The sequence below is a fragment of the Pogona vitticeps genome, chromosome 2 (genome assembly GCF_051106095.1).
Source record: "Pogona vitticeps strain Pit_001003342236 chromosome 2, PviZW2.1, whole genome shotgun sequence".
Taxonomy (NCBI): domain Eukaryota; kingdom Metazoa; phylum Chordata; class Lepidosauria; order Squamata; family Agamidae; genus Pogona; species Pogona vitticeps.
The window spans coordinates 284,826,833-284,851,319 of NC_135784.1; the positions used below are offsets into that span (position 1 = coordinate 284,826,833).

The 24,487-nt window shown below is 40.6% G+C and overlaps 1 protein-coding gene and 2 long non-coding RNA genes across 5 annotated transcripts in view; all 3 read right to left on the bottom strand.

Moving 5' to 3' along the window:
- Positions 1 to 7,628, bottom strand: part of LOC140704227 (uncharacterized) — a 34,519-nt gene extending 26,891 nt beyond the window's left edge. For both annotated transcript variants that reach the window (XR_012083357.2, XR_013541199.1), the window contains exon 1: positions 7,508 to 7,628. This is a non-coding gene — a long non-coding RNA (uncharacterized LOC140704227). The remainder of the gene's footprint in view (positions 1 to 7,507) is intronic.
- On the bottom strand, positions 2,232 to 6,234 carry LOC144586398 (uncharacterized). Its single transcript, XR_013541200.1, has 2 exons — positions 6,005 to 6,234; positions 2,232 to 5,590 (listed from the first exon to the last, which is right to left on the bottom strand). It is a non-coding gene; the product is annotated as an uncharacterized LOC144586398 (long non-coding RNA).
- Positions 7,629 to 12,561: 4,933 nt separating the features above from the next.
- RAB3C (RAB3C, member RAS oncogene family) overlaps positions 12,562 to 24,487 on the bottom strand; it is a 152,465-nt gene continuing 140,539 nt past the window's right edge. For both annotated transcript variants that reach the window (XM_020811109.3, XM_020811108.3), the window contains exon 5: positions 12,562 to 22,097. In XM_020811109.3, coding sequence (XP_020666768.1) covers positions 21,910 to 22,097 — 188 coding nt within the window. In that variant the 3' untranslated portion in view covers positions 12,562 to 21,909. The remainder of the gene's footprint in view (positions 22,098 to 24,487) is intronic.

Sequence of the window (24,487 nt, forward strand, 5' to 3'; positions counted from 1 at the left end):
GCAAAGCCTGCCTCTTCAGACAGGTTTTCCCTCACCGACTGGCTGCCTGCGTGGAGTTTTTTTTAATGGATTGCTGTGCCTTCCTGCTTTGAATGTGTTTTGGTGTTTCATGTGTTTTTTACTATGGTATTTGTTTGATGCTTTATAGTATTTGTAAAATCACTGTTGCTTTAATGCTGCTTTTTAACGACTTAAGTCGCCTTGGGTCCTTTTAAGGAGAAAGGCAGGGTTAAAAACATTTTCAGTCAATTGATTGATTAATTAAAGCCAATAGTAATATTTATTATTATTGGCATAAATAAATATTACTGTCAAATTGCTTCAGTCTTGTTTCAGGACTCACTTCAGAAAAATAGCATCATCGACGAGACTTCACCTGCAAGGTAAACAGAAAACATCTCTATCTATTTATTTGCAAGGATATCTGCATATTATATCTATGTGATATCACACAGCAAATTGATATGTGTTAGGATCTCCTCATAAGGAAACACCACTTTTTTACAGCCTCCCCTGCCCCCAGTTTTTATTTTACAGCCTTAGGCTCCCTCATCACACTCATTACATTATTTTTTACTTCAGTAATAGTAAGCAAACATTTTAGTTACCCATTGCTGAGTCTTAAGAAATATTACTGGGTTACTTCATGGTTCTAGTAATTTTCCCATCTAATCTCTACTATTTTATCATTTTAATGTTGCCACACACTGCCCTCCCTGGTTGTTTTCGCAGTTGTTTTCCCCTAGGCTCCACATGTGGGGGGAAAAACTTTGGTGGCATAAACATGTTTACCCACACCCGTAAAAGTCTCCAGAGAGCTAGAGTGGCACTTCAGGCTATTTGCATGGGCCACAGACTTATTTTATACTTGGAGATTACTTTAAAAAAATAGTGTGGGTGTGGCCCATCAAGGGGTTGCGGAAAGACTGGCCCAGATAACATTCCTACAAGACCTGGACACTTGATTCCCTTGTTACAGACTTTAAAGATGGGCACGAACCACCATTTCAGCACCATTTGTTTACCGTCGGAACAGGTGTTTGGTGGTTCAGTGCCCTGCCCCCTCCAACAGGCACGCACTTGGAGGTAGCATCCTGGCTTCCCTGCCCCACCTCCTCTGGACACTGCCTCTAAATGCGTGCCCGCCTGAGGGGATGAGTTGCCAAACAGAGGACTACTGATGGGCATGCACACTGAGGTATTAAAAGGGTGGACAAATCCAACTTCTTGTCCTCATTCTGTCCCAGGCCAGAAAGAAACAATTGTGATGGGGCTACGTACAGCAGACATCACCAATCACCCTGTTAGGGTACCAGAAGCTTTGCAAAGATACCTTACACTGATGCCAGCCATGGTGCAATTTGCAAACTGTTTTGCATTTTTACTAACAAGTTAGTGCTAACCTACTAAACAGGAGCAATTATTTGGGAACCTCATAGTTGCATAAAATATAACATTTCAAACTTCTAGAGAGCTTTTCTCACAATGCAGGAAAAAGAGCCTTTAATTTAGTTACAGACCTAAAACTGACTTCTGTGTGCGCAGATCTGTCCAGGCATATGAAGAAGCCTTGGTGCACCTCTTTCTAAATAGGATGCAGAAGAGGCAGGAAATTGTTCCAGGGAAGAGAAAAATGAATCTAAGGGCATGATCCTAATGACAAAAGGAAACGCTATTATATCATGTTCTGCTTAAAGAAAAATAAATAAATTTAAGTATCTCCATGATATAAACAGAAATGTGGAATACTTTGCCAGGGAAGCATGCTTTCTGGTTGGAAAATGACATAAAATACTATTCCACCAGAGGGTTGTTTATTTTAGCAGGCATATGAACCTCTGATTTATTTCAATCAATGCTGCATATTTAAACACCTCTGTTGCTGCAAATTGTCTCTTTGGGTAACCAGCAAAGATGTGCAGGCGGGGGGGAGGGAGCAGCAGCAACAAGAGCTGCAGAGAGGAGAGAAGGAAGGAGGGACAGACAGGTGTAGGGAACTTGAGAGGAAGGAGAAGATGCAGCCAGTCCAGTCATAGGAATCATCTCTGGCCATAGGTTGGACAGTGGTTTGAGGATGGCCCCATGTTAAAATCATGTGGATCCATGAGTAGCCACGTTTGGCTCAGTGTTTTTGCACCACTGTAAAGCTGGGAACCCCTCATTGCTGAGGTATATTTTGTGGGTACAGGAGAGGAAGCTGAACATCATCCATATGTGTTGTCTCTGACGAATTTTTGGTATCACCTGGCAGGACAAAGTTCCAAATAGAGTAGCATATATACATTACTGAAACAGCGACATATACATTGGCTCGGACATGTTGTGAGAATGGCTGATGGTCAGATTCCAAAGATCTCCTGTATGGAGAATTAGTGCAGAGAAATCGCCCCAGAGGGAGACTACAGCTGCGATACAAGGATATCTGCAAGCAGCATCTGAAGGTCTTAGGAATGGATCTCAACAGATGGGAAACCTTGACATCTAAGCATTCAGTCTGGAGGCAGGCGGTGCATCATGGCCTCTCCCAATTTGAAGAGACACTTGTTCAGCAGGCCGAGGCAAAGCGGCAGTCCTGAAACCAGCAAAATCAGGGAGCTGGACAGGGGACAGATTGTATTTGTCTTCAGCGTGGAAGGGATTGTCACTCTGGAATTGGCTTTTCAGCCACACCAGAAGCTGTTCCAAGTCCTCTATTCAGAGAACATTGCCATAGTGTCTCAAGACTGAAGGATGCCTAATCTAATCGTTGTGAGTAAAAATGGGAACAGCTGGAGCATTCTTAAAGGGACAGAACCAGACAAGCTTTCTAAAGGGACAAGCACCTTTACCCTCTCTTTCCCTCCATCACCTCATGACAGCAGCTGGGGTGAGTGGCCAGCATGAGGACTGAGCGGGCAAGCCCCAAAAGGAACAATTTTAAAAGCCAATGTAGCCCCCCCCTAACTGAGATACAACATTGTTTTAAACACATTGAAAGTTTTCCCAGATGGACACACACACATAGACCCAAATATCTGTGAAGATCCTCAGTCATCCAGGTGACGTTATCTGGCAGTTGAGTCATGGCAACTGGACTTCTTTCTTATTAGGCTGAAATGTTTCAGAGTGAAACATTGGATGAGTAGCGAAATGTTTCAACCTAATAAAAAAGAAGTCCAGTTGCCATGACTAAACTTCCAGACTGACCCAAATACTAGACTTTTTCTTAATTCCATTTAGAACTGATTTATTGTGAGGCAAATGTAAATGTAGATTAGGCCTAAGAGCTGCAATCTTAACATGATACAGAATGGGCAAGAGAGAAAAAAAGAAAACACAGGTGGAATCTCTCTCTGCTTTCAGCCTCCACTTTTCAGATACTGTAACAACAACAATTACCCTTCACAAGGCAGTTGCAAGAGCAGAGTTACCACACAATCCTAACCAAGCACAGCATCTGGAGGGGCCTTTAATCTGATGTGTTGAGCCATCACATGGTGACGTTAGAACTTGTAGTGCCAAACCAATGTCTGGAGCCAGAATTAATATTGAAGCATCTCATACCCTGTTTCCCCCAAAATAAGACCTAACGTGAAAATAAGCCATAGTATTTTTCAGGATGCTCGTAATATAAGCCCTACCCTAAAAATAAGCCCCAGTTAAGTGAAACCCTGCCCTCCACCATTGTGCAGCAACCAGAAGAAGATGGTATGACTGTATTTGAATAAATGTAGATAGTTGTACATGGAAAAAATAAAACATCCCATGAAAATAAGCCCTAATGCATTTTTGGAGCAAAAATTAATTAAATAAGACTCTGTCTTATTTTCTGGGAAACACGGTAGGAGACAGTCTCCTGGCAAAGAGGCAAGATCTGGGATGGCCCAAAGTCTTTGGGAGTAAAGCTGTGCAGGCAACATCTGTTTCTTGTCAGAGGTGCCCCTGAAGCTAACCCTTGCTAATTACTGCAAATCTTTGTTAAGGGACATGAGAAAACCTGGATGGTGGTGGTTCTGCTTTGATCTTTCCAGTGGGCAATACTGCTCCTTGCTCAAGCTGTGACTGAATATGAAATTAGGAAAATTATACATTCCTTTCACCTTTGTAACATAACTGATTTTTGAATATGGAAAAACAAAGAGGGCAGTCAGTTCTTAAATGTATTTCTTAGGATTGTGGATTCTCCCCAGACCTTGAAAACATTTATTTTTTGGACTACAACTCCTCCCAGGAATGCCTAGGCAGGATTCTAGGAGTGTAGTCCAAAAAGTAAAATTGGCAAACTGGTTCTGCTGGATGAGTTTTCTCTGCTACTCTCCTGCTGTCTATTTTTCCACCTTCTTTAATAAAAGGGTTCATTATTTCTCAAGTCACTTCAGACTTCACTCAGAACTTTCCCACAACATCTGAGATGTTCAAGGCTTGTTTTTTTGCAGTGACGAGATGAAAATGGTGGGAATAAGATTTTGGGTCTCAGATTATGCTCGGAGCTGCTTCAGGGAAACATTTGCTGCCAGGCACATCAAACAGCAGAGTGAGATGCAGAGGTAAAACAGGCAAAAATGTTGTTCTACCTTGCATGTAAATAGCAGTCAAAGAGCCTCACCTGCAAAACTTCTATTTGTTACATAATCAAAAGCGTCTGCTGGAATTTTCAAGGAGGTGCACTTAATTTATATAAATAGTGTGCACAGCATGCATCACAATAACACAATATGTCTGTCTGCATAAAGAAATACAATAAATGCATTTAAGATTCTTGGGGGGGATCAAGTGTCCCTTTGAACCCCTTTGCACACACCAATGCAGGTCCTGTTGTGGACAACACTTTGCTGTGGGTGAAGGAGAAACTTTTCAGGTTGGGAACAGATGTTAATGGAATATTCTCCTGTCCACAGTCCAAACAAAGAGGATGCTTAGATTATATTGCCTTATTCAGGAAGAAGTAAAACTAAGAACAGGAGAACATTGTCATCTTTTCATCCCCTACCACTGGAACAGGGGGAAGAAAATTTAAAGGGATGGTCTGAAAGTTAATTTGGTGATGATCTCTTTAAAATGTGCTAAAGTGTTCTGTTTCTGGATTGAGAGAAGAGTATAGAATCATATAGGGATCCCAAGGATAACTGCTAATTCACTGCTGAAGCAACCCTGATAGGTGATAATCCGACCCCCACTTAAAAACATCAACTGAAGGAGAATCCACCATCTCTGAAGGTAGTCTGCTCCCCTGTGGAATAGCTCTTGCTCTCAGTGAGTTCTTCCTAATGTTTAGTCAAAATTGCCTCTCTTGTAATTTGGATCCATTACTTTGCGTCCTACTCTCTGGAACTGGAGAAGATAACATTGTTCCATCTTCCACATGACAGCCCTACAAATATGGGAAAATGGTTACCTATCATGCCGCCTTTCGATATTTTGTTCTCTAGGTGAAACATGCCTAGTTCTCTCAACCATTCTTAGTTGGGCTTGACTTCCAGAACCTTTTATCATCTTGGTTGCCCTCCACTGGAAATGCTGCAACTTTTTCAATTGCCTTCTAAAACTGTGAGGCCCAGCCCTGGACACAAGATTCCATGTGTGGTCTGACCAAAGCAGGTTTAAAGTGATACTATTACTGTAGGGGTCTTACTGGAAGCATCGGCACACCGTGTGAAAAGTAAGGTCACATTGACCCTGATTCAGAGCCAAAGCAATCACCTCATCCTGCCTTAATTGGGAATACATCACCTTTGCCTTAATCTTGAGCCAAAAAGCATGAGAGACAAAAACATATGAGCACATCGCTTCACTAAGATAACACTTGCTCGTTAGTGCTAGCTTGCTAGCTTCACTGAGATCACTCTAGCTGGTTATCAGCTCGTTAGCACAAAAGGTAAACAATCATGCTATCTCTGTAGTATAAATAAACCCCTCACAGCAGTGTGAGAGACTTCTTCTTCCCTGATCCTTGTCTCCGTGTCTTTCCTCATCCCTTCCTGGAAGGGATCCCGCAGCCTTCAATCATCCTGAAAAGGATCCCAACATATTACTTTTCTTGCTCTGGACACTTTTTTTTGATGCAGTCTAGTACATCACTGGCCTTCTTCCCCCCCTCCCCCGCCACATCATGCTATTGACTAGATATATCCCATTTGGGTTTCTGTACTCTGAATTCCAGAATTCTCTATTTTGGGAGTTCCACCGGCCAAACCCACACCTAAATTGTGCTACTCTAGAGAAAGCTTGTACTATAAGGCAGCGGTCCCCAACTTTTTTGGGGCTGTGGACCGGCTGGGGGGAATGAGCTCCATGCATGGGGGGCGTGGTGGCATGCCTGCACAGCATGGCATGCCCACCACAGGTGCGACATGCCCACTGTGTGAGTGTGTGGAGATCCGTATCCATGGCCCAGTTCCGGCAAGCCCTCAGACTGGCACCAGGCTGCGGACCGGGGGTTGATGATCCCTGCTGTATGCTATCTCAATGCTATAAGAAAAAGAGGTGGAAAGAGCAAAAAGAGAGGTAGAGTTGAGGAATATGCATTATTAGAAGTTTCATCATCATGTTCTTGAACTTAAGGTTTTTGCAGATTTTATATTTCTGAAAAGAGGGTTCAGACAATGACAAAACATTATGTCGTTTTTGAAAAATTTTCTACCTGCATATGTTTTGATACACTTTCTGAATGTTTACTCAGATATATATCCTACTGAGTTAACTGGATCTTATATCACAAAAAGAGTAATAAAATATTAAGTGACATTTTGGGTGATGGATCAGGCCTTCAGGGACTTGAAAATAAAAGGTTGTTGTAGAATTTCTGCAGATCAGACTATGTAATCCTTATATTCTCATGTTAATAAAACAGAAAAAGGTACTTAACTTTCAGGTCTACTGTGAAGGGAGCTGAAGACTTTCAGCTTTCTCTTAATTGAAGAAAGCCCTTTTTTATTATTCAAAAGTCAAGTGCCTATGTTTCAGTAGAATCAGACAAAAACATTGACTCTCAGAAGATGTTGAATTGATGTCTTATATTAATTTCCACACTGAGGATCTAGTTAGGAGGGTGATAAGGCTTGATTGTTTGCAGATGGTTAATCTGAGCAGCCAGAGTAAAACTTTACTAAGGAGAGTAAACAGGCATTGAATACTTTCAGCTGTTTAGAGGCAGGTAAAGCAAACAGCACGTGTCAAGATGTTGTATCATGCTTTTTCTTATAAATGTGGGCCAGTGTTCCAGCTAGGGATACTCTAAGCAGTTTTCAGCAATAAAAAAAAAAGCCATAACAATAAAAATAACTCATAAATACAGACCGCTGCTAATATAAATTAGTGTAAGCAATAAAACAGCAACAGGCAACCAATAAAAATAGTTCCTGATAAAAATCAAGAAGTATTTGAAAAGTTATTTTTCATTTTGGACATGCAGTCTTTTTCCCCAGAAGGATTCAAATTTGAATGAAGTACATATATCCCAATCTATACTGGAAAAAATTCAGAAATCATTACTCTCATGATCAAGATTGTGACCAGGTGACATGTGTACCTGTCTAAATACTTTTGATGGGCAATTGCAAGATCATTGCTGCTCCGCCTTCTTCAGGTCCTTTAACTGTAATCTGCAGGGTGACTGTCCTCTGAAAAGTAGCATACATGGTCGCCAAGAAGACTGGCATCTTTTATGGTGGTGCTGCGGGCTAAACCGCAGAAGCCTGTGCTGCAGAGTCAGAAGACCAAGCAGTCGTAAGATCAAATCCACGTGACGGAGTGAGCTCCCGTCGCTTGTCCCAGCTCGCACCAACCTAGCGGTTCGAAAGCATGCAAATGCGAGTAGATAAATAGGGACCACCTCGGTGGGAAGGTAACAGCGTTCCGTGTCTAAGTCGCACTGGCCATGTGACCACGGAAGATTGTCTTCGGACAAAACGCTGGCTCTATGGCTTGGAAACGGGGATGAGCACCGCCCCCTAGAGTCGAACACGACTGGACAAAAAAAAAAGTCAAGGGGAACCTTTACCTTTACCTATGCATAGCACACAAAAATGCAGCAGGAATGTTTGATCCTAATGCACTATTCCTCTATACCAGAAATAGATTTATGCACTGAATCTCACTTCCTGCTGCTGTGTTAAAGACACATGGTCCTATCAGGAGGGAAAAGGTTCCTAACTCTCTAAAAAAAAAGAAGTGGGAACATCTGGCCTTCACGATGTTCTGAACCTCACTCCAAACAAGTTGCAGCTGCTATGTACAGTGGCAAGATGTTGTGGGCAGCTAGAAGGCCACAGATTCCACAGCTGTATTGCAATGGAATTGTTTTCATGGGAAATTAAATGGAAGCATGGTAATTTTCATGGGACATGGTTTCATCTAACGAGACTTCCAGAAGGTATGTTATTTTGCCTCCTTTTTTCTTGCTTGACTACAGAAGATCATGGGAATTATTAGGAGTTGTATCCTGTTAACTATCCAGTAGTAAAGTTCTTCAGAATTATACTTACGTACAGCTCAAAGACCTGTGGTGCCACCAACTTTGCACTTCCCAGCAGCCTGCTGATTCCCATTGATGTGTGCTTTCATTGCTTTGTGAGCTGCTGCTGTAGTGCTGATGTTTAAGAAATGTCCTGCTTCCCCAGCACAAAGAAGTACAAAAAAAAAAACCATGGTTTTTGGAGGGACAAAAAGGTGTGGAGAGGCTTGAAAAAAATGGTGCAAAGCGAAATAAAAGGAATGTCATTTAGATATCAAGGGGAAAAAATTATAAGAACAAGAAATAGAGAATTTACTTACATGTAACCATGGTTCTTCAATCCACACAAATGGGTTCAGTCTGAGCTTGAGCTGGACTCCTCGGAATATTCTAATAACATTAGTAGAATGTTGCCCCCACCCTCCCTGTACCTCAGTTCCATTTATCCACCACTGTCAAAGCTCTGAACTTCATTAAGCTAAGACAATGAGTGACAGACAGTGGGGAGGCTGGGTGGGATGTGTGGATTCACAGAGGACCACTTGAAGAACCATGGTTACAGGTAGGTAACCTCTCTTTCTTCTTCATGGTCTCTGTGAATCTACACAAATGGGTGACTAGCAAGCTCTCTTACCAGAAGGAGGGCCATCATGCCAAAAACGAAGTCAACACCGCTCTCCCGAAACTTGCTTCCTTCTTGGCCCTGAGGTCCAACCGGTATTTGCTCTGCAAATATCCGAAACATCAACACTACATAACAGGGCAGTGGATGTCACCATGGCTGTAGTAGAATGTGCCTTCAAACTCTCTGGAGTTTTGCCAGCCAGTTCATTGTCGTTGTCATTTAGTCATGTCCGACTCTTCGTGACCCCATGGACCAGAGCACACCAGGCCCTCCTATCTTTCACTGCCTCCCAGAGTTGTGTCAAATTCGTGTTGGTTGCTTTGATGGCACTGTCCAACCATCTCATCCTCTGTCGTCCCCTTCTCCTCTTGCCTTCACACTTTCCCAACATCAAGGTCTTTTCCAAGGAGTCTTCTCTTCTCATGAGATGGCCGAAGTATTGGAGTCTCAGCTTCAGTATCTGTCCTTCCAGTGAGCACTCAGGGTTGATTTCCTTCAGAATTGATAGGTTTGTTCTCCTTGCAGTCCAGGGGACTCTCAAGAGCCTCCTCCAGCACCAGGCATCAATTCTTCGGCAGTCTGCTTTCTTTATGGTCCAGCTTTCACTTCCATACATCACGACTGGAAAAACCATAGCTTTTACTATGCGGACTTTTGTTGGCAAGGTGATGTCTCTGCTTTTTAAGATGCTGTCAAGGTTTGTCATTGCTTTCCTCCCCAGAAGCAGACGTCTTTTAATTTTGTGGCTGCTGTCTCCATCTGCAGTGATCATGGAGCCCAAGAAAGGAAAATCTGTTACTGCCTCCATATCTTCCCCTTCTATTTCCCAAGAGGTGATGGGACCAGTGGCCATGATCTTAGTTTTTTTTGATGTTCATAGGCCAGGGCAATAGTGGACATGATCCATTTCGAGACTGTCTGAGAGGATGCCGGAGAGCCTTTATGCGGACCATGGAACCAAACAAACAACTTGGGATAGGTGCGAAAGTCCTTAGTTCTTGATGTGTAAAACAGTAATGCACAACGAACGTCTAATGAACGGAGCATACCCTCAACTGGTGAAGAAGGAGCAGGAAATAACATTGGTAAAGTCAGGGGCTGATTAACATGGAAACTGGATGCTACTTTAGGGAGGAAGGAAATATCCTGATAGAGAATCACTTTATCTGGAAAAATTTGCAAGTAAGACGCGACAGCTCGAAGGGCAGCTAGTTCACTTGCACTCCTCGCCAAAGTGATTGCAACCAGAAATAAAGTCTTGAAAGATAATAATCGAAGGTCTGACAAAGCCATAGGCTCAAATGGTGGGTGTGTAAGGGCACCCAAGACAACCTGTAAGGACCATTGTGTAAGCAGAGGTCTTGTGGGAGGGAGGATGTTGTGGTATCTATGCACCTCTTCTCTTTACTCTGTCTGCAGTTTCTGTTTTGCAGCTGCGGTGAAATAAAGAAACCATTTTTTTCAACTCTTTCTGTCTTTCTAATCTTGTAATATGTTTTACCACCTCTGAAGGACTGTGCCATTTTTTGTTTTTTTGCTGGTTTTCTAATATTTTAGGGGTCCAAATGAAAGGCATTACCTAACTCTGATCATTGTTTGGACTCATATGGACCAAATGGCTGTTTTGGGCTTTGCTTGCTCATTTGTTTTTTCACTGAATAACAATAGGTAGCAGTTGTTTCATAGCAGGCCAACAACTGTCATTTATGACAGCCTCTGAGGAGGTGCTCAGTTTGAAACATTGGGCTTAATACAACTATTTTTGCATATATTTGTAGGTTTCCTCTTTGGTCAGTGATTAATTCTAAAGCACCACAACATCTCTTATTCACTGTACTGGCCAGATATAATTTTATATTGCACTAATGAGAACATTAATCCATAAAATGCCATTTCACATGTGGCTTTGTGCATGATGATGTTCAAAGCCTGATTTGATCAAATTTTAATTAAACACTGAAAACTAAAATGTTCAGTTTTGATCGCACATTTATTTAGTTCTGATCAGCTTTGAATGAAGTATGTCAGCACATAATTTGTGCTCTTATTTATTTTGTTATTTTAAATTAAATTAGTATCAGATGTTAGGATCAAACTAGACTTTATGCAAAATGTTTTTCCCTCCAATTGATCTATTTTCCCTCCCACAATGGGTTTTCCTGAGGGATAAATGCTTCACCAGTCAGTCTTGTAAATTATGCCCATGTTTGCCTCTCAGTGAGTGACCAATCATGTTTGCCTCTCAGTGAGTGACCAATCATATTATCATATTTAATGTGAGATACAGAGGTGAGAAAAAGCAATTGTACAGTAGTGTCAAACTGCTTCCCTTTATTCCCTCCTGCCCTCCCTGTATGAAAGAGAGGTGCTATCAGAGTTCCTGGAAGTGTCAGCTCAGAGCATGAAAGGGAGTCCCTCCTGTTGAACTGCAACATATGCCCCAGAATTCAAACTGCAGATAAATGATATAATTTCAGTGGCATCTCTGCACAGACTTAAAAGCTGAGAGCAGTCAAAGTTAGCAGATGATTTATGTTAATTTTTTTCACATAGTATGGACTCTGCTCCATTGAACATTGTGGGATTCACTGTGAGCAGACATGCAGTCCTAAACTCATGCTGAAACAGTATAACTTAGTTAGTGAGGCTTATGTCTGAGTAAATATGCTTAGAGTCACATTGTATGTCACTTGGCATGCTCTATTGAGCCAACGTCACAACTCATGGGATAGACTTCTTTCCAGAAAAAGTGGGAAACAAAAAATTCACATCCATCTTGCGAATGCATTGTGAGACATATTTAGAAGCAGGCCCTCTTCCCCCACCCTGCCCTACAGTGGACTTCTACAGCTGGGAAGGTAGCTTTCTACCATTTTAAGCCCAAGGTGCCAGAGTTCTGTCCCACCCAAACAATGATGTCAAAGAGAGTGGAATTTTGCCCAATGATCCTTCACTGCTGAGAAATTTGCTTATTCCCATGGCCTGAGTCCAAAGTTACTGTTTTTATTATTATTATTATTATTATTATTATTATTATTATTATTATTATTATTATTATTATTATTATTATTATTATTATTATTATTATTATTATTATTATTATTATTATTATTATTATTATTATTATTATTATTATTATTATTATTATTATTATTAATTTAAACCTTATTTTAAACTGGGGATAGGGTAAAGGGTACAAGGGGTAAAGGGGGATAAAAAGGAGGGCAGAAGGAGAACATAAAACATACTATCATCAAATCTTGTTGTTCATGTTACAATGTTGAGCCAACTTTCCGCTTTTCTAGTTTGATTGCCTTTCCAAAGTTATTGTTTTCTAGAATACAGGAACAGCTCAATGGGCATCAGATGGCCAACTAATAGATCCATTAATGACTATTGTGAGGAAATAGATTTTCTTTCTAGTCAGCGTAATGGTTTTGCAGAACATGCCTGAGAAATGTACATACATTGATCAAGAAACGCCTTGAGTTCTTTCAACTGAAAATAAGCGTCTTCATTGTTTTTTATTTATAAGCACAATCTTTTGGTTGTTGAAGACACGGTTCTAAAAGTAAAATTGACATGCACTTGCAAGGAAGGAAACATATGGATGTCTTTCTTTTATAATTATCTCATATAGGAAAAATAGTTTAACAGAATCGGGAATAGAATATTCTTGCACAACACTGTTAATAGCATTTATACGGTATATAAACGTGACTATTGGACATTTAACAGCGACTAGAAATTGTTTAAATAAGCCACACAGTCTTCAACTAGCAGCAGCAGTAGTAGCGTCTCACACATTCACATTTCTCTCTTCCACACAAGTTTATATACACTGAGTAAGTCATTAAATATTGCACTTATTGGCCCATGATCCCTCAGGTTAAGAGGTGTTCAAAAATAGAAAAGAAATATATTTTTATAACATTTCCATGCAACATTTAAGACACTTCAGCTCCACAAACACTAGTAAATAGTATACACATTCTGACAGTCCAACTGAATCACAACACAGTAGCTGACATTACCAACAATATATTGAACAGGAATAACAGCACAGTTTCCATTTAACACTAGCTTGCAAAGTACATGTCAGGATTACCCACTGATAGCGAATGATCATGGTGAGTGAGTGGGGGGGCAAGTCCTAGGGTCCATTTCACATATTTAAGGAGGGATGTAACATTGCTAAGAAGGTAGGTGGTGTGTTCTTTCTCCTGAAATACCAAGGTGCAATATAATAATAGCAGATTATCTATTCAGCTGCCACTGTAAATATGAATTCCAGATTTGTGAAATTGCCACAGGCACTTGCTAGGACAGGGGTGAATTTTTTGGAGGGGGGCAAGTTCCACAAAGCAGTGGGGTCAAGGTGGGGAAAAGGAGAGGAAAAGAACAGGAGATGAACTGATTTTGTTACAGTGAACCACTATTTAGAATGAGTTGGCATGAGAAATGTTACAAAGTTATCATGTGAATCGTGGAGTGAGATATAACAATTGTGTTTTAGGAGTAGCATAGAAAATGGACATATGAAGGAAAATGTGTATAATTATTTAATTACAGATTATCCTGAATTCCAGTTTTGCAAACAGAAGTCCTTCACAAAACCAAGTTTTAGTCGGATGTACGTGGGAGAAGAAACTCCCACATTGATTTGATTGTCTGATAGAAATAAACAAACCAGCATTGGTCTGCTGCGGTTATGGGAACTTATGATGAAGACTGTTGGGATGAATCCAGCTATGTCATTACTCTTCTAACATCCAAAGGATTTAGGCCAAAGACTCACCCTTTGGATATTGGTGTGGACTACGGCAGTGGGACTAATGGCCCTTTAGATAATTTGGACTACAAATCCCAGAATTCTTCACTATTGGCTAGGCTAAGTGGAGCTGATGGCAGTTGTAGGCTGAAACATTTGGAGAACCAAGGGTCCTAACTTCTGCCAAAGACCGTCCAGTGACTTACTGAAGACAATCCATAATTTACCAGTGCTTTGAAACTACCTGAGATCCAACACTTTTAAAAAACCTTTCTAACACAAAAAGACAGAATATATGAACAATCTGTCCATGTCAAGGACTGCCTCTTTTCATATGATGTTCTCCCAGTGACTTGTCACTCCATGGCCAGTATCCCATGGAATATTTACATTAATTCACGGTAAGGAAACTATTGTCCTCTGGAGGCTACTGAAGTACAACTCCTGTCACCTCTAACCAGAATAATGAATAGTGAGGAATGTTTTCAACTGCAGTCTGACAGCATCTAGAGGACCACACTTTACCTATCTATGCTAACAGAACTACTTCTAGCAATTATCTCTTCCTGCTACAGCCCCCTGTGCACATCCAAAATGGCCCTTCTGGTGTTTGGACAGTGCAGAAGGCTGGAATGTGAGAGGAGAGGAGGGGAGTGGAGAGGAGAGGAGAGGAGAGGAGATGAGAGTCCTGCTATACTAGCAAGACATCCACTAATGTGACATTAGATGCAGAACCATAATTGCATTTGTTTGTCAGAATGAACAAAGATGTTTTCCACCCATTAAAAAAGTACATTCTCGTTATTTTAGTATCTCCACTGAAAATGTAATAAAGATCCCTACATACAACAGTCCAGAATTATCCACAGATTTATCTGTTTTTCTAACACAATCTGTACGGGATCTTTGCAATTCCAGAAGCAATTGACAGGTTTAATCACATAACATGGATGGACATCCCAGTACCTTATGGGAAAAGGTATCCCTGTTCAACAAGATGCCCATTTACATATTGCCATCAGAAAACATGCCCATTGAAAACTAGCTCTAGTGACGGTCCAGACTAACAAAAATTTATCAATAGACATAAATCTTGTACCACTGCTAAATCTCCTAGAAGAAAACACAACATTCTAATAATTCTGAACATTAGGATCAAACTCCAGTGAAGATAGTGCACCATTAAATACCACGTCATTCTTAAAATAAATAAGGTGCAGGCAGTATAGCTGGACGTAACAGAGCTGAGCTGAGAAGGAAGAAAATATAATCTTTCAGACTCGTGCTCTGGAAAGGCCACAGAGATCTAACTGCAAGGTTGTTTCTCTATGTGGTATACCAAGGGCTTATTCCAGTTCACAGGTAATAGTGCAAGGAGCAGTTCACTTATAATAGAGGTGAAATAAGTATCTATAGTCCAGTTTTTAAGAAAGTTGAACAATGCATTTTTCAGCATGTGGCAAGGAAATCTCATGCTATGAAGAGGGACTAATCAAATGTGCTGAGACAGATTTGTCTCAAATGTCAAGGAAAATTCCATCAGGAAGTCTCAGAGGAAAGTCTGAAATCTCACTGTCCAGGAGGACAGAAAATATATTCAGTTTAGCTCCCATGAAGTGGGAGCACTGGTGTCACTCAGGCTCACACTATGGGCTAACAAGGTAATTTAGTTCCTCACCACCAGTGGTGTCACTAGCACTGTCCAATAGGAACTTGATACATATGCATTACCAAGAGCTAAGATGGCAGTCCAAGGGATAGAGAATTTCTTTTAAACAGTACAGCAACCATAAGCTGAAGACTGGGAACATATGCTATCTCTAACCAAAAATATTTCCCTAAGCAAGATGCTTGTATCCTGCAGAAGACATGGGTAACTGTATTTCCATTGCATTATTAACTGATCATTTGGAAACGTCCTCAGTATAAGCACAAAGGAATAAATGGTTCCAGGAACAGTCACATTCATTGCAACACAGAAGACACCTGCTTTGACAGAAAGGACAAGCCAGCAATTTTGTATTTCAGGACACCAAGCAACCAGATCTAAAAAGAAACATTTTTTTTAAAAAAAGCCACCTTAAATAAAGGTCACTCAAAAGAACAGGTGCATTCTATATCATTAAAACATGAACTTGCCGCTTGACTGATAAAAATATAATACAAGACTACTGTGTTTTGACTTCACTGGTGCTACGTGCCTGTGGAAAATGCAGCATGCAATGCATGTGTTCCTGTTCCAAAAAGTGGAATCACAGAGACAGTATTTTGCCCCATGCAAAAAGAGCTGCTTAATGAACAAGAAGTCTCACAGCACTTTAAAGGCAAGCGAGCTTTATGTGGTGTAAGTTTTTGTGAACCGCAGCCCATTTCATAACACACAGGATACCTGTGGCGAGCACGGCTAGAGTTCACAGGAATTTGTGCCAAACAAAACTTTATGTCACAGGACTCTTTGTTGTTTTTCTTGCAACAAACTAAGTGACCTGCCCCACTGGCCTTTTGAGCAAAATATTCAGCAATAGGCTGGGCGTTGTTGTATTCCAGCGTGGTAGCAGCTCAGCTGGCACTGAAAGAGCAGTTGGGGGCATGGCTGTGGCCCCAAGCATGTATTTGTATTCATTACAGCAAGAGTTGGGGGACCTTCAGCACAATAGAAATTGCAGCCACCATGGCAAGGGGTTCAAAGGAACTGTAATCCAGAACATTTTGAAGGCCATTCATTCTCCATTCCTGAATTAAAGAATGAGTGAAAAAAAATTTTTACAGCAACCCAGAATACTGAAGTAACATAAGACATGGTTTAGTATTTGAATTAGCAAATATTTTACATAAACATTCCTGATTTGGTTATTCACACTAATTAAAACCTAACCATTATAGAAATACTAGTTTTTAGATGCTATATATACCGGGTTTTTGTTTGTTTGTTTGTTTTTGCATTGGAGTGTTTTGATTTTCTGTCCTGCAAAGCAGTTTTTCTGGGTTAATCTCTATCACATTATCTTTTACTGATAAGATGAAATATGGTTATAATGTCTTCATCCTCCTCACTCCACTTCGGTAGCTGATAATAACAGAATGTTTGCTATTTTTTTTCTCCCATGTGTCTCTCCTTCCAGCCGGGCAACATTCTGATATACTGTCTTCACTTTACAAAAGATCTAAGAAACAGTTGAACTCCCTATTTCAACTGGTTTCAACAGGATCTCAGCAGGTGTAACATTCACTGGATTGTGCTTGCAAGATGGAAACAGAAAGGTGAGGGAAAACAGAAACATAGTTTTAATAAGGAAGGGGAAAATAAGAAAGTCTGGAGTCTGGTTTTACTTTGTTGTGTTCATGGCCATTATTAAAAAAAATGACATTAAAATACTAAAGAGTTAAAGTAAGCAAAAAAGAGAAAGAATTTAAGAACAGAAAAATATTTCTTAAAAATAAATGTATGCTTCTAAAAATGTTTTCTTTAAGCTTCGTCTTTAATAAACTCTCTCTCTCTCTCTCTCTCTCTCAAGTACAGTTCTTGTAATGACGGCCAATCTACATTTGGATGCAATACTTAAGCTGCAGATGTTGGGTTATAATGGCTGAAAGGTCCCATGTTAAAACATGCAGAAAACAACCCTACATATAAAATAAATAGTTGTGACTAGATTTCTCACTGACCTGTTGCTTTTCTATGAAGACTGTGAGACTCCCCACCTATAATGGTACAGTCCACACATATTTATCACTTTACTGAGAGCGAGGCCATTATGAAAAGCAAAGGGGGCTCTGGAACCACAGGGCTGGTTCAGCCAATGATACAGTTTTACTGCAACAGAACCACTTCTGTGAAGTGGGGATTGAGTCTTTGAGAGATTAGAAGAGACAAATCTTTTCTCCCTGACATGATAGTTTGCTTCCACAAATGCACATTTTAAAGACTGTGCTTGGGTGGCCACCTGAAATGGGGAAAGGACGGAAAGAGAAGGGTAAAGGAATATCTTCCACGCTGCTGCTTTTTAAAATTCTCAATCACCCTCCTCCAAAATAGTTTTCGAAAAAGTACACCACATTGCCACTTAATATTGCCTATTATTTCCCTATACATTCAAAGTGAAGTTACCTCTCCTGGAAAATCTGCCCTGTGCCTATTGCAATAATAGACTGTATTTTACTAGCTACTACCATCTCCATTTTCCCTAGATTGTTTACAGACAGAGAGGGTCCAAAATATTTTGCAGAGGCAAAAGACAAGATGCCACCCTTCATCGCCTTTCCCCAGCACCTGACTCCAAAAGCATCTGTCTCACTCTGCCTAATGGTAGAACTGGCCTCATCTAAGAATATGTCTAGGAGCACAATTTAAAGACATCTGAAGTCTTTCCTGTCTCAACGCAAACCAAGTATTAAGCTTTGAAAGACCCTATGCTTCTGTCCTTCTCTATGGTTCTGAAAATATATAACTACATAGCAAAAAATGCATGTGTCATACACACAAACCCATTTACATCACAAAAAGAACTTACTTGTTCTCTTTCTGTTGTGCTGCTCTCTACTTTTGTATTGTTTCATTTTTTAAAATTATATGTATACTTCTATCTAATCACATAAACTCTCCGAGGAGGGCACAAAACAGTAGGTTCTTGTAGGCATAATAACCATAACAAATGCTTTTAAGAATGTAAAAAGACATGATCAAAGGTGTTTCTAGTTCAGCATTCTGTTGCCATGGTGGCAAACCAGATGCCTCTGAGAAGCTCATAAACAGCTGAAAAAGGATGCTGTAGAGTTGAAAAATAAAAGAATCAAAATCATCAAGGGTCTGGAGCAACTTCTTGGTTATGAAAGGTTACAAAGTTTAGGGTGTTTTCACTTAGAAAACAGATGCTAGGTGCTACAAAAGAAAAGAAGAGAAGCTGTTTGGTCCTTATGCACAATCTGAATGCCAATGGGGGACAATACCTTCAATAGACCACTAAGAATCACAAACATAAGCTAGCTTTCAGTGTCATATGGGTTTTCATCAGACTGGACAGCATGTAGCTACAGATGGTGCAGATGGAAACACAGAAGTTGAAAAACCCATGGACTTCTCTGCTTAAAGCAAGTCCAAAAAATGGGAGATACAGACTCAGAATTCACCTCCAATGGTGTGTACTGGAATGTCTCTCCCAATCTTGTTTGACAAAGGGATGTCAGTCATACAGCCACCCACGGCTTTGTATCAAAACACATGATTCCTCTCTGGCTGGGAAAACAGATCCATAGAAGCATACCAGAGAAATTGGGATAATTCTCTTTTTTTTACACACTAGGTAAGCCAATTGCAGTCAAAATAAAATATCACCTAGTAACTGGAAGTCTCTGTCATGTTTCTGCATGTCTTTATTCCCAGCCTAAAAAGGAACCATATGTTTGGATGTGGTGCCTAGCCTGATAAAGAACTGTGCAGGGTTGAAAGCTAGGTATTGTGATTTTTAAAAAGGTATAATAAAGGATCTCTGGTGGCATAAAATCTTCTATCCTTTTTAGGAATCAGAACTGGAATTCTTAAATAACAGTGGCTCTAACCACAACTTCATACTAAATAAAAGTATTTCATATATCTACATATTTACAGGCATATGTCTAAATATCTGGCTACTAAGGCAAGAGTTGATGAAGTGGTATGTAGTCAATGAAAGCTTAAGCCCAAACAACTTCTAAGTTTTTTTGTTGCAACAGACTAGCACAGTCACATCACTTTCACTTGTAAAGGTAGTTTACCTATAAATATATGTTCACTAACTTTTCACATGTGTTTTGGAACTGTGTAGATGAATTGCTTCCACTGAAAACTATTACATTTCAGTCAACACTGAGTGATGTAGATATTTTGTCTAGAAGGATGAAAGCATCATGTATATTGAGGTATGAAATAGCTTCAGGGTTTTCAAAGAGATCATTGCCATACATAGGGCACGGACAAAGCTTTGCAGATCTTCTACACCACTGGTTCTTAACCTTTGGTTACTCAGGAGTTTTGGACTGCATCTCCCAGAAGCCTTCACCACCAGCTGTGCTGACTGGGGTTTCTGGGAGTTGCAGTTCAAAAGCATCCGAGTAACAAAGGTTAGGAACCACTGTTCTACACAATCAAATACTGGTGTTTTCACTTCCATGAGAGGAATATTTTGTAGCCATGATAGGGGGCTTCTATCAAGTACCTACAGCAAGGATGGGCAAAATGAATCCCTCTGGACGTTGTTTGATGGGAAATTCTCCTGAACTAGAGTACTATTCCTAATTGACACAAAAGAAGGGAAATCTTGTCAAGAGGCACTTCCACAACTATAATGAGAAACGTTAGAACACAGCAACATCCACGGCCTCACCTTCAGGCACAGTGAGGCAGCTGCCACTGGTAACAGATATGGGTTGTCCTGAAAGGGCAACAGATTCTTACTTATCCAATTTGTTATCATTGGATTTTAACGGCCTTATATGGGGCATTAAAATCTACTCAGCCCTAGCCAGTGCAGCCAATGAGGAAGAATTCTGGGACTGCACTCTTAGCAACATCTAGAGGGCCACATTTTGCTCACCTGTGAACAAGAATAAACATGGTTTGCCTCTTGTACCAAAATCATGTGGCTGGTTTTGCATCTTATATACCTTGATTTGACTAATGGTGGGTCTTACTTTCTATTCCATCTCAGGCAACAAAATATCATGGGCAGGCCCTGCATAGCAGATATGTTTAGAACCATGACAGAACATGAATAGCTTTACAAAATGATTATTTTGATTAGATCTACTATCAGCCGTTAAGTATATCTTATGAGGACAGCAAGAGTGGTGGACTTTTAAGTGCTGCCTTGAATGTACAGCTAGAAGCATGTCTGTATTAATTTCATGTTCCTCCTGTCATTCTATAATTTCTCTTCATTCCATTTTCATACAGAGTTGTGAAGTTTAGAGAAGAATGCATTTCCTTCCATCCTCTCAGTAATGGCCCTCCAAATTCCAGGAATGAGCTCCAGATATTTCCCACACCTGCCGTAGTGCAAGCAATTATATTCTCTGTGGTGCAGACAAGCACACTGAGAAGAGCAGGTGCTATCTCAGATTTTACTGTTCAGAATCTCTATTCATCTTATAAACAATTGATGTCTTGACGCATTATTCAACTTTTAAAACATAATCCATGCCACACCCTCTTTTTTCCCCATTTCAAATACCCTACCTCAGAGTGACCAGTACAGATGTTTAAAGTATTAAGGGTGCACATTGTGTTTGCTCCTAAAACTTAAACAAACATTATAACATGGTTTGAATAATGGATATCCCTCAAAATTAAGTGTTACATTGGAGGGGGTTCTAAAGCTCAGTGAAAAATGTGATAAATAATCAGACTTTACAAGATTGGTGGCTAAAAAAACTAGAGAACTTTTATGTCTCAGCTCTAAACAGAAGTCCTCCCTTCCACCAAAGGTTGTTTGAGAAGCAGGCGGCTGTAAAATCTCACCCGTGCTGTTGCTTAGGGAGACACCTGTAGTTTTCCTAACAGGCCAAGGTCACCTTGCAGTGCACACCTTCTCTTGGGAATTCAGACTCTCTGGCAAGTTATGTGGAAGATACAGCTGTGTTTGCATGATTACCTTACTAGCTTTCTGCATTGTTAATATTGATTTAGAAGGTCAAACAATGTGACTTCTGGACTGCTGGATCATCACCCCTAGAAGAGGAAACAGCATTAACTGAAAGTGGATAAAGGAAGAAAAAAATCCAGACAAAATGTGGGCCTGAGGTCACAGTAGCACCAGCTGAAGTCAAGAGGGATCAATATGAAAGAAAAATAACTTTAAGAGAGAAGACAAACGCTGACATCTATGTGTAGGGGCCACAATGCTGAGAAACTAGAGTCCCTTCCTTCGACATTTGCAATCCATCCCACAGAATACCTCTATGCACATACTGTACCAGCAGTGGACACTGAAGAAGACATATCCCCCAAATGAATCAGTAAGACATAATAAATCAAGGCATATAGACCCTAAGTGAATACTCTATTGGCAAAAGAACACACTGGAGCTGCCTTTGTCAACAACAATTCTATTAACAACCACAGTTGGGTTGCTGTGGAGGAGGGGTGTCCTTTAGTCTTGTGTTCTGTTTTCCAGCAGCAATGGCAGGATCTGTCTCCAGGCTTTCAGACATTTTTTCACAGATGATATCCACAAGCCGCTCAAATGTCTGCTTGACGTTGATGTTGTCCTTGGCACTTGTTTCAAAGAACTCAAAACCTAGTCCAACAAATGAGGAAGAGAAAAAAGTTGTTAAGCTTTTTTTTTCTGTTGACAACCATCCAAGATGCACTTTTGAATGAGGTTTAGAGGGCCATAAGAAAGGTCCAAGGCAAATAAAACTGGAATAACGGGGTTTAGTGGAACGATTGCATTAAATTAGAAGCTTAAATTCAGAAACGTGCAAAATTTGTAGAACTGCAAAATTCAAAGAATAATTATGCATGTGCCAGTGTGAGGTAATGGTTGGAATGTGTTAGGAGTCCTGGGTTCAGCCCTCCAGTTGGACCAGAAATGCATTGGTGAGTTTGGACCAGTCACAGTTTCTCCAAACTTCTTGTTTGGTCTCTTTTTAAACGTATATTTAGGTGGTCAAAGCAGACCACAGTTGCCTCAGAAAGTGCCTGCATGAGACGATTTTTTCCCTGACCGTTGCATAATGTGTAGTGCCTGTTCTCATGTTCTATTTCTTCATCATTATGGAGCGCATCTGCAGCTACGTATTCCTGGAGGGATCCAGGAAACATTCATATGGACCAAAGATATTGTGTTAACAGGAATGAAGGATAAAATAGCACTGCTCCACCTCTCCACTTGGAGAAGCTGATTCAAGTGATAGACAAAAATCTTACTTCAGTCTTAGCAATGGATGAGCATCCTCTAACACAGTGGTCCCCAACCTTGGGCCTCCAGATGTTCTTGGACTTCAACTCCCAGAACTCCTGGCCAGCAGAGATGGTGATGAAGGCTTCTGGGAGTTGAAGTCCAAGAACATCTGGAGGCCCAAGGTTGGAGACCACTGCTCTAACATACTTGATGGCAGTTTGGACATGCAGAACAGGCTGCACAGTGTCCATAGCTCTGTCCCCAACATCTCAATGCTGCTTCTCAGCAACTGCCACCTGAGGTAGCCATCTCACTTCGCCTAATCATAGGACTGGCCCTTGCAAGTACAAACAGTGCATAGTGAGTATACAAGACATTGTTAGGGATGTTACACATCACAGTAGATGCAGTCTTAGTGATTTTACTTCACTTTCACTATCGCTTCTCAGTCTTTTGGCTGAGATCAAGTGTAGTGTACTTCACTCTCAAAAGCAACTGTTTTAACATCGTGGGAGCAATTTTCAATACATATATCCTGGTTCTAGGACTACATACTTTTTCTTGCTCCAAGGCTAGAGAGGAAAACTGGGTACATCTCTATGTATATATCTTCCCCATATAGCTTTTAGAACAGAAACTTCTTTAAGATGCTGGAAATTTAAAAAAAAATCCATCTGGATTGTGCTCATGGCAGCTGCTAAAAACATATTCCACTGGAAGCTCCCCAAACATTTGTTGCATAGAGCAGTGGTTCTTAACCTTTGTTACTCAGATGCTTTTGAACTGCAACTCCCAGAAACCCCAGTCAGCACAGCAGGTGGTGAAGGCTTCTGGGAGTTGCAGTCCAAAACTCCTGAGTAACCCAAGGTTAAGAACTAGTGGTATAGAGCTGCGGTCCCCAAACGTGGGCCTCCAGATGTTCTTGGACTTCAACTCCCAGAAATCCTGGCCAGCAGAAGTGGTGGTGAAGGTTTCTGGGAGTTGTAGTCCAAGAACATCTGGAGGCCCAAGGTTGGGGACCACTGGTATACAGGATGCTCCCAAGAGGACCCTCATGGCACAGTGGTTAAACTGCAGTATTGCTGCCCAAACTCTGCTCATGATTTGGGTTCAATCCCGGGCAGCTGTTTCAAGGATGACTCAGCCTTCCATCCTTCTGAGGTTGGCAAATTGAGTACCCAGCTCATCTGGGGGGTGGGGGAGCTGTAACTAAATTGCAAACAGCCCAAAGAGTGCTCTCAGAACTATGATGAACTTTACTTTTTGTTTTATTTTCCAGGCATAACGGATAAGTTTACTTTTTTTTTCCTGGCACAGTGCAAACAGCTGCTATCTATGAAACTGTGCCAGCCAAAATGTGGTGCTGACTAGGCACAGGCAAAAGTCAAAGAGTTTATCGTAGTTGTGCACTTGTCCTGATGCATATATTTTCTTCTAACACCTTAAGTTTAGATAGGATTTTGTTTCAATGTGAAACGCAAGAGTTCAACATACAGTATATTAGTGGCTAAAATGAATCTTCATCACTAAAAGGGCTTTCTTCTAGCTTTACCAGCATGCATACATGGTGCAAAGTACATCAGTGGGACTGAAATACGAAAGTAGTCTCTGGGGTTATTGTGATATTTGAAAATATTTTGCTATCGGGGTCAAATGACAGAAGAAAATGTTGTCTCCTACGATTATAAAATGTTCCTACCTGGCATGCAGTTCCTTTAAAGCTTCATGCCTGAACAATCCGACTTGCTTTTAAAAAAAACGTATACAATCATATATTCAAAGCA